At 33.6% G+C, this 10,554-nt stretch overlaps 1 protein-coding gene across 1 annotated transcript; it reads right to left on the bottom strand.

The window, feature by feature from the left end:
• Positions 1-2,416: 2,416 nt before the first annotated feature.
• On the bottom strand, positions 2,417-9,087 carry LOC127265799 (protein argonaute 16). The gene is made up of 23 exons (XM_051295790.1): positions 8,899-9,087; positions 7,389-7,625; positions 7,100-7,305; positions 6,794-7,006; positions 6,581-6,717; positions 6,392-6,489; positions 6,216-6,313; positions 5,973-6,144; positions 5,759-5,875; positions 5,576-5,683; positions 5,434-5,496; positions 5,157-5,270; positions 4,895-5,075; positions 4,675-4,787; positions 4,445-4,582; positions 4,220-4,350; positions 4,040-4,105; positions 3,549-3,612; positions 3,340-3,451; positions 3,201-3,274; positions 3,025-3,119; positions 2,905-2,936; positions 2,417-2,821 (listed from the first exon to the last, which is right to left on the bottom strand). The coding sequence occupies exons 2-23, from the start codon at positions 7,611-7,613 to the stop codon at positions 2,673-2,675; spliced, it is 2,706 nt and encodes a 901-aa protein (XP_051151747.1). The 5' UTR covers positions 7,614-7,625; positions 8,899-9,087; the 3' UTR covers positions 2,417-2,672.
• Positions 9,088-10,554: the final 1,467 nt, after the last annotated feature.

Raw genomic sequence — 10,554 nt, 5'->3', positions numbered from 1 at the left:
TATATATAAAAATTATATTTTATTATCAAATTATTACTTTTACACAAAAAAAAAAAAAAAAAATTAAGGACAAAATTATCTTTATATACATTATTTGCACTACACTTTAATAAAATACTAAAAGTAAATAATAAAATTATTTGTAGACGGAGGGAGTATAAATTTTGTGAGTGTATACTTCCTCCATCCCCGTTGAAAATACTCCTTTAGATTTTTGTAATGATTAAAAATTAATGGATTAATATTTTTATTATTTATATTTATGTATAAATTAATTATTATAATGATATATTTATAATTTATGTGAAAATTAAAAATATTTTAGTATTAATATATGATTATTTTTATTATAATTAAAAATATTTTAATTGACAAACAAAATTAGAAAAAAAAAAAAATTACTTTCAATTGGGATAAGTAAAATTTACTCCCTCCGTTCTAAGCGCTTGCTTAGGAACAATAGTGAAATTTAATAGATTAATTATAGCAGCAATAATTTTATGTTATTACTTTTTTAAATAAATAGTGTTGTTGAAACTTTTAAAATAAAAATTAATATTCTCCCTCCGTCTATTAAAAAAAATTTCAATTTTTCATTTTAATTTGTTCACTCCATTTTTTTCTTTTTTTTTAGCAAAGTTACATCATACATAAGTACAAAAATTACACTTATTTTATCATTACATCACTATTTTTACGTCAAACAAAAACAAAATTATCTTTACACACTTCATTTGTATTACATATTAATAAAATACTATACAAAAATTATGTGCCAAAAGTAAATGAAATTTTTTTTGATAGACGAATGGAGCATATGATTAAAAAAATTAAAACGTTTTCAATATTTTAAATACTATAGTAAAAAATAGAATTTTATATCATACAAATAAATAGAAAATTAATTTATTTATTCATTTATAATTAGTATAAATTAATTTTAAAATATAAATAAAAATAAAAATATTTATTTATTGAAAATGAAACTAAAAATAAAATTAAAAAAAAATGAATAAATTTCAAAAAATTAATTAAATAAATTTATATTTATTAATTATATTTAAGATGAATAAATTTTTTAAACCAAATGATGTGTCATGGAAGGAAATGAGTATTATAGTTCTTTTAATATTAATCCACCAGTTTAAAAGGAAATTTGAAGGCACTGCCTAAATAGGTCATAGGCCCCATAGGCCTAAGCATAGGGTGATGTAACTAAGTAAGAAGCAATGGTGGGATTCGGTGCTGGTAGACATCAATCAACACCCTGATTCATTAATAACCATTATATTATATAAATGAATCTAATAACTTATATTAATTAAATAGTTTATATTAATTCAGGGATATAAGGGTAATTTTTTATTCATTTAATTAATATACCTGATTTTGTCTTTTTTTTTTTTTCCTTTCTCGTTCCATTTCAGCTAGCAAATATATTTCAATAGCATCTCGTTCAGTTCATTTAAAACATTTACGTGTGAATGAGAAAGTATTTCATATTATATTATACAACATGAAACTTAGCGGCATTTTCGAAACCGTATGACATCATTTTAAAATTCAATACATAGCATATTGTATGATTTTTTTAGCTGTCATATATCTAAATTATTGTGCAACATATTCATGAATTATTATACAATTCATTTTTAGTTAAATTCAATGAATTATTTCACAATACATCCATTAGTTCCATATTCCATTCAATCTTATTCATATTTAATATATCATATTCAACAATTTATTCATTCGTTAGGGTATTTTTTGTTCTACCTTGTCCTCATCCTTTTCTCATTTTTCTAGTGCCTCGTCCTCATCCTCTTCTCATTTTTTTGGGAAACATTATTTTCAATCTCAATCTCAACCTGAACCATATACTATAATATATTATTATTATTACTTAATTTATACTGTAAGCATTCTGGATTCTATAGTTAACATCTACAAATCAATCAATAAATATTTTTAATTGAAGTATTAACAGAGGGCTGCAGACAAAGACAAACAAAATCTGGATATTAATACACTCTTCTTAATTCGTTGATGCCGGTCGGAAGCAGAGAAAGTGATCGGTGATGAGGAGTACCGGTTGCTGAAAAGAATGGAAGAGAGGGAAGAGTGACTATAATCGGCAGCAGAGGATGGACAAGAGTTAAGAATAAATGAGGAAGAGACTGTATTGTTGGTGGTGCGGCTGAAGGACTACAACGTTTGGTTTAGGGTTTAGGGTTTAGGCCGCCGTAGGGCTACGGTGGTCAAAAATCGAAGAGGAGTTCACGATGGTTCGAAGAAAAAAACAGAAGGGGAACAAACGAGAATAGACAAATTAACCCAAAATTAATTTGGAACCTTTTAAAAATTTAATTAAAAAAACCATCGTAAGTTTATTTAATCTAGACCATTAAATTTTAATCAAACAAAATTAATTAGCATGGTGTTGATGGTTGCACCCCATGGACACCAGATCCACCTCAAAAAAGCAATTAACGTACTACAATTCTTGACATATTTCCTTTCCAAAAAGATCGAAAAGAAAACATGACATGGCTGGCTAAGCTTGTTCCATCAATATATCCAATCCACCCAGTCAGTCACACTTGTTATTAATGAATACTAACTAAAATCTAACGAAAAAAATCAAAATGTACTCACCTCTCTCTCAATGTGGCTCAACAAAAGAACATCGATCCCGCCACATTTTCGTGGAGACGTGGGAGCTCCGGGTCGCTCCCTTCGTGAGAAGCTTCAGAGTTATCGTCCAACTTCACCAACTGACTCACTTGTAGAGCTGCCAGATGTGCGTACCGCACAGGCGCAACTGCAACACAAAACCAAACCATGTCATGTCATGTGTGTGATGATGCATTCAATTCATTTGCAATGAATGAGGTTTTCAAGTACCGATGGAGATGGCGCTTGTGCTTCTTTGGTATCTGAGAAGAAACAAAAAGACAACGCAAGGAAAATCATACAACAACACAACATTAGCTAGCTAGACGTCCAAAGAAAAATCAATCTTACACGTAGCATAGTGAATTGATCAGATTTTGCAACTTGTTAGGGGAGAAACCGATCTCATCCAGCAACACATGGTAGTGAGCGGGGCAGGAAGTTCCCTGTCATTTCAACCATTCGTCCACCTTTCTTAAACAACTCACGGACAACCACAAAGAGTGATGATGAAAAAAATGGCGTACCGTCAAGCCTCTATGTGCACACATATAGAAATCATAATACATTGGGTGAACAATCTTGGTGTCAACAACAGTACCTGAAGCCAAGGGGGATTTATGTTAGCACTCCCATCATCAAAAACATTAATCCAAAGAAACTGACCTGGTGGCACATTTTCAGGGGCCGAGGCTTGGAACAGCCGGGTATGGTGATTTTTCTGGGCAATTATCACGGTGAACTTTGGGATATTTGTCTCTCCGAGATACTGATACGCCTGAAATTGTAAAAAACATGTATGATATCAAGCAGTCTAGTCGATACCAACACTTGAGGGAATCAAGTAGTGTGACAAGCAGAAAGAAATAAGGCACCTTTATCATTTGATCAAGCTCAACATTCACAACCTGAGAAAACTGTGATTCGCCAACGCCGTCCCTGGAAGATTAAATTGAAGCCAGCAGAAAATTATCAACAAGCGCCATGGATCACAAACCAAAGTGATTGATATACCAAGCACAGTAGAAAAACAACTCAATGTAAAAGATCATAATTAACACAATTAAACATTAAATCGTGCAGATAGATGAATAGAATATTGTACATAAACTCAAGATATAGAACCAAATCAATTTAAGAGTAAAGAAGCTGAAATTCAAACGGGAAATTGGAAGAAACAGAATAAATAATAACAAAAACTGCGCATAGCCGAAAAGATCCATGTTATGAATAGCAAAGTAAGTTCAAAAACAAAGAAAAATCAGTAACTGTAGACATATTTTAACAAATGTAGGCACACGCTTAGAAAATACGCAGTGTAGTATTACTGAAGTTTGCCTCCAGATAGCCCCGAGGTGTTTGTTACCTGAAAACAATTAATTGTTCTGGCTTACGTCCTCCACTAGTGCTATAGAAATCTAGGAGTAGTTCCCTGAGGCATAACAGCAGAGAAAACATTTAAGCGCAACAAGATTGTTAATCCAGTGCAAAATCCAGAACAATGGAGAAAATGAAAAAAAAAAAAAAATGTTTATGCATAAAGCACCTCATAATTCCGTCATCTTTTCCATTCTTTAGTGGCTTGAATAAACACTCGATCATCTCTGTTTTCGAAGCTTGAGATCGGACAGCTGCTCTATATTTTGATATTAGTGGCCAGCTAAGGGATCCGACGACCTTAAGAGCAACAAGAGATTAACAAATCTATTGATGAATTGTACTATAAATTGAAAAGGAGAATGCACGATAGTTTTATTGGGAGAAAACTTACAGCGGCAATGGATGGACAATCTGATCGACCAGGAGAGCTATGTGAAACATCCATCCCCAAGATCAGGGTTGGCTTAGCACTTATGAGTGGAATATGTCGTGAAAGCTCTATACCCAATAAGGAGTTGGTCCCTCCAAGCTATAGATGAAACGTATATATAATTATAGTAATTACACATCCAAAAGACTGCAAATGAAACACAAGTTTTACCAAATTAAGTGATTTACTACCTTAGAATTGATCTTCAGAAGTAAATTTGTCAGATATTGTTCATTGATCTTGAGAGGGGAAAGACACTGAGTGGCTATACCCCAGTAGCTCAGACATTTGAATTTCCAGGGTCCTGTCCGTCAATAGGAAGTTCATATAATATGTTACATTAAATGAATAAATGATACAAGAATCTTAGATGGTACCCAGAAACCCAAAATAAAAAATGAACGTCAGTACCATAGATATCAGAGTTCTTGCGATCCGGAAGCACACAAAGCAGAAACTGGCAAAGAGGAAAATCAGGAGGGCCAGGTATCTTGTCCATAATCTGCTCAAACATCTTTTCTACACGTACAAACGGACTTGCTTTTCTACATTGGGGGTCTTCTTCAATTATTGTATATGGGCGTTCAATTTCCTGAAGGAAAGCAAGAAGATAATCAAATCATGCCTGCATACAGACAACAATAATAACAAAGGATGACACAATAGAGCATACAATCCCTTTTTTCCTCCCACAGTTGATGAGCTCCCTCGAAAGATAGCTAGAGTCGCAACGTGCAGAGAAATTGACCAGTGCCCATCGCTCTATATGGATGGGTTTCAGAAATCTCTTCAAGAAACAAAAGACGCAGAAGTGAATTAGTGAATTAATGCTCCCCAAACCTACTTTCCTAACAGGTTTACGAAACAAAATCCTGGGATAACAAATGAACTAAAATAGACCATTCCTATGCATCCCATCTTTAGCAATCGTGACAACCAATATAGGATACCTTCTTAGTGAAATTCCAGCGACCATTACTTGGTAAGAACTCATCATTATCGCCTACTGTCAGCTGGAAGTAGAAGTAAACAAGTCTTTGTTAGTAAGTAATGTGCCACACATTTAATCATGAAACAGCAGGAACTACCTACCTTTGGTGCATCAAGGACCCTTCCATCTACTTGGGAAAGATGCTTTTCAATTGATATACCACAAGACAAAAGGAGAGGATCATTTTCATAGTTACAGTTCTTTACAGCCTGCATGATTTAAAGAAGTGAAAACAAGAGCAAACAAAAGAACTGAAAATTAAAGGTTATGAAAGAAAACTTTACATCAGTTACAACTTGTATCCTCTCAGAAGGCTTCTGCCTTGATTTTTCAATATAGGAAATAGTTTGGATTGTTGATAATGCTCTTTTGTAGCGCTGAAGAGAGATGAGGGAACAGAGCTATTGCAAGGAGGAGAAGATATATTAGTTTCTTCAAAGACAACCTTTGAAGTTAATGAATTTTCAAATAAAGAAATTTATGAAAAATGATTTACACCTCTAATGGTAAGTAGATAGGTCGTTTCTGTTTTCCAACATCAAGGCATGGCATATATGCAGATCTTTTAACTTCTATATTATGGTACTTCGCGAAGTATTCATAAACAGTAATCTCTACTGTCTCGGAATCCTCTCCCGAACTGTTTCCATTCCTCACTTTCAACAAGAAACTGTCTATAAATCATGATCAGAAGTCTTTTAGTAAGTTACAGAAAACTCAGGTAGGTTGCTGCTTACTTACAGTTGCTGGTTGCAAGGTTTCTCACTCAAACCTATAATCTTGTACAACATGTTACTGTGTGTAGCCCTTACTCTCATGTTCTTGAGCATCTTTCTTGCCTGGGGTTCAGTCTCGGTATTAGAACAAGCAAAATCAAAACAGGAACAAAATAAAGTATGTGGTTGAAGACTGAATACCTTTCGCCAATCTATATTGCGACTTTCTTTCACATTCTGGTTAGCCAGAAGGAAATCCTCAACGGGCCCTGGTTTCAAGATCAAAGTAGTGGATGCATCTGAAAGATATGAAATATTTAGCAGCATATACTCGAAGAGCACAGAATGTAGTGCAACCACATGAAGAGAAGCTAGCGGAGTAATTAATACCCATATTTAGAGATAAGCCAGCAAGAGTTGGACGAAAGCTAGAATAGAATCCTCTTACACTTGTCAAACCCCCTCCAATATCAGTAAACATTCGTGCATCGTCATTAAAGAATGATTGCCGAACCAAAAGGCACCCCCTGCATCCAATATTCAACATTCAAGTACAAGCTACCAAATGTACAAGTACAACACTTAAAAGGTAATAAAGAGAACCGTTCAGATGCGTGTTGCCTCAGCACAATGTCCAATACCCTGAGAACATCTTGTCCTTTAGATACTTCAGCTCCTTGAAGAGCATCAGATATGCATTTTAAAGGTATTTTAGCTGTAAAACTAATCTCGACCATGTATGTTCTTGACAGCAATGATTGCTTGGACCTTTTGCTAGACTCGCCGGAACTTCCGTTATTAGAAAGGTTCCCACTTCTACACAACAGAGGGATTGGTTTAAGTTGAAGAAACACCACTAAAGAATAAATGAGAAAATAAAGCAGTCAAAGTTTCAATAATGGAAGTTACCGTATGGCAACAAATTCATCAAGAACCACCGTGAACTCTAAGTGGTTCTGTGGTAAGGGCCCCACTGTATACAGACTGTTCTGCCCATCATAGGCAAACCTCTTCCCAGAAAGCTCAGAAGAGTATGTTTGGTATAGTTTATCAGTGACTTTCCTGCCAATTACTTGGTTGTTGATAACCGGATTACTCTCAGAACTAATAGAAACCTACAATCAAAACAAACATTATATACGTTATATATATATATATGCAAAGACCTGAAGAAAAAATTAAGGGTATAGTAGATTACACTGTACTGATAAAAACTTTCATCCGGATTGTTGATGGAAACACTGATGTGATTTGTGCGTAACGACACGTGTTTGCCAGAAGTCCCAAATCCGGGCCGTGTCAGTAGAGATATCTTTGGCAGCTGTTCCATTGGTGCCATTTTCTCATCCGGCAGTGTAGATGGCAGTGGTGAGCCCAAGGACTGAGAAATATCCCCTTCCTCTCCAGCTTCTTCCATTTTCATTCAACAGCTATCCTAAAGCAATTAAGCAGCATGAGAATTGGAAGTTTCATTTTAGTAACAAATATTAAAAATTAGGATCAAGGAAACAGAGCAGAACACACTAAATCTAGTTTCACTTTATCACTGTGTAGTTATATAATACAACTCTAGATTCCATTGACAGCATTAAAGCAGTGATACATGAAAACAAAAAAATTAGGCATTATTCATATATGGAGATTCAGAATGTCCAGCACTAATTCAATTATCAGCACCATATTCTACTGGCCAAAAATACTCCCCAAACTACAAATAATCACTCATATAGTTGTCATAAATTGATGAATGATAGCAGATCAGGTTCTTGATGAACATTAATCTAATAAAGGCCAGGTTCTTGATGAACATTAATCTAATAAAGGCCGCTTCACATTTAACTCTAATAGGCCTAAACTTTAATCCATATCCGAACACTACACATTCTCAAACATTCACCGAACCTAAAAGAAACTCAAATATAGTTAAATATTAGATCAAGAAATCAACAGCGAAATATTGATTCCCTAATAAGAGGTAGTATCACTGAACTATAAAACATCCAAAACAATTCAATCGGTGCAATATCAATTTCCCCAATAATAATTAGAGACAATGCTGAACCATAAAACATTTAAGAAATCAACTGCCCAATACAAATACTCAAATACTCGTTTCTTTCAGTTAAACCAAAAAACAGAAGAGCATCTGATCGCAAGAATTATCAACTGTGAAACATGAACGGAGCTCCAATCATTTAAATACAGTTCCAACTAACATCCAATTAGTTCCACACAGTCACATAGAAACTGTATAACTACACAAATTCCATCTAAATTACGAAAGCAATCATAATTAGTCAAAACCCTAAGAAAAACAGCATCAAGAAATCTTTGAAGAATCAAACCAAAACTGCCGAGACCGAACTCAAGAACACACAATCGCCGTCTCCAATCAACAAGAACTCAAACCATCCACTAACACGTCATATAACACACAATTGCGCGACAAAATCAATATCTGAAAAAAAAAAAAAAAAAAAAAAAAAGCTAATGAAAGAAGCATCAAACTCCAGAATATAAAGCGACGCCGGCGGTAAACAACGGCAAGCCAATGCAGCACCGAAACCGCAACAGAAATGCGCCGACGAGCAATAAATTTCAAAACGAAAACCCCAACTTTAACATCGAATCGAATATCAATTCCTCACAAAACTGGTTGTACAAACCCCCAATTTTTCTAGAAGATTGCAGAAATAGTGAAATATCACCTTCACAGCGGCGCAGTAGAGGGTCAAATCGAGGGTTTCAGCGCAAGTACTTCAACAACCCCCGCAATTTTGCTGCATTTCGGGTACAGAGTACCGACGGTCGTACCACTGGCTTCCAATGGAAGCGCTGATTCTCTGCCGGCAATATGAAGAAACTAAAATGGAGGGAAAATGAAATGGACACGATCTTTTGGGGAATTATAGCCTGCGGCGGAGTGTATACTAGGAAAAGTGTTCTTGAAATCGAGGCCGTGATTTTATATCTTTATCTTTCCTACATTTCATTGACGGTCATTATTGTGGGTCTTATCGCAGTTAATAATTTTCAGCCGCTTATTTGACAGTGTCATTATCTTTGATTTATTAATGAACCAAAATAAGTCAATGTCTTTTCATTTTTAATTTTTTTTTCTTTTGAAAAAACTGTTTTTTATTCTTTAGTCTCTACGTGCAATAGCTCAATTGTAGGCGGCCTTTTTTTGTGTACTGAACCTTTTATTCAGGGCATCGATTGACATAAATTACACAATGGTCCATTTATAGGATAATTGAGATAAAATCCCTCCACTCCTTATTTGATTGGAATTCAGTCATTATTTTAAATATATGTATTTGCACTTCTTACTTTACTGATGTGTTTATATTTAATTCCCCAATATTTAATCTATCTTTTTGCTTCTGTTTGTTTATTCGTCCAATTTTTCAATTTTTTGTATAATTTTTTTTATTTCTCTCGCAGTTAATTTCATCATCCTCTTCTTCACTCCAATTGGACAAATGTGTTTCCTATGTTCCCATTAGAACCCTAACGAGTATCCTTGCATCTCTCCTCTTCATGCTCTAACATTCAGGTGAGTATATAATGATTTTTATTTTCGAAATGAAATATTATGTCTTTAAGCCGTGCATAGCACACAAATGATGGGTATGTCAAAAAATCATAATCGATTACAACGATCTTGCACGATTACATTGATAGCATGTCTGAGCGGATATATTTTAAATGGGAGTATATGCATAAGTATTAAACTGGTATATATGTTGTTACTGGAAGTATATCAAAAATATATATATTTTTAGAATTAATAAAATAATTTTAAAGAAATAAATTTATATTTATATTTTAGGTTAGGGGTAACATTAGTTATTTTGTGAAAAATTAAAATACCATGCTCGAGAATGCTTATTCACAATTAAAATTTTTTCAAAAATATCAATATGTAAATATATTCAAATTTCATTTGCAAAAATTTGGTTTTTCAAGCAATTAGATATTAAGGATTGTATGGATAATAGCTCATTCTCATATGTTAACTAAGATCATGAGAGTCATCTTCAAGTAATGTAACTCATCTCTATGTTGAATATGCCCGCTTTATTGAAGGTTTTTATCAATTTGTTTATATATTGTTCCAATCAATGTACTAATTTTATTATTTAGCACATTAGTTTATTGCAGCTAGCATATCTGATTTGGTTTGCTATTATTGAGAATATGGATGACAATTATCAAACATTTCTCTTACTCAAACAGCTTGTATTTCGAAACAGAAGTAAGCAAAATTTCAAATATGGATGTTTTTATCAATGCATTTCATTTTGATTTTTTCAATATTTAAAACAAACTACCATTCAATTGTCGACACTTTTGATTTT

Source organism: Andrographis paniculata, unplaced genomic scaffold, assembly GCF_009805555.1.
Source record: "Andrographis paniculata isolate CXL003 unplaced genomic scaffold, ASM980555v1 Contig74END, whole genome shotgun sequence".
Lineage (NCBI taxonomy): Eukaryota > Viridiplantae > Streptophyta > Magnoliopsida > Lamiales > Acanthaceae > Andrographis > Andrographis paniculata.
This window is presented reverse-complemented; position numbering and strand designations above follow the sequence as displayed.

Bases quoted from the DNA above. Each gene is read 5' to 3' on its own strand.
- LOC127265799 (XM_051295790.1), bottom strand. From the start codon at position 7,613: ATGAAAATGGAAGAAGCTGGAGAGGAAGGGGATATTTCTCAGTCCTTG. The intron at 5,076-5,156 runs GTATGCTCTATT...GCTTTCCTTCAG, and splicing joins GTGGGAGGAAAAAAGGGATT to GAAATTGAACGCCCATATAC. The intron at 3,452-3,548 runs GTGCCTTATTTC...TTACAATTTCAG, and splicing joins AGCTTGATCAAATGATAAAG to GCGTATCAGTATCTCGGAGA.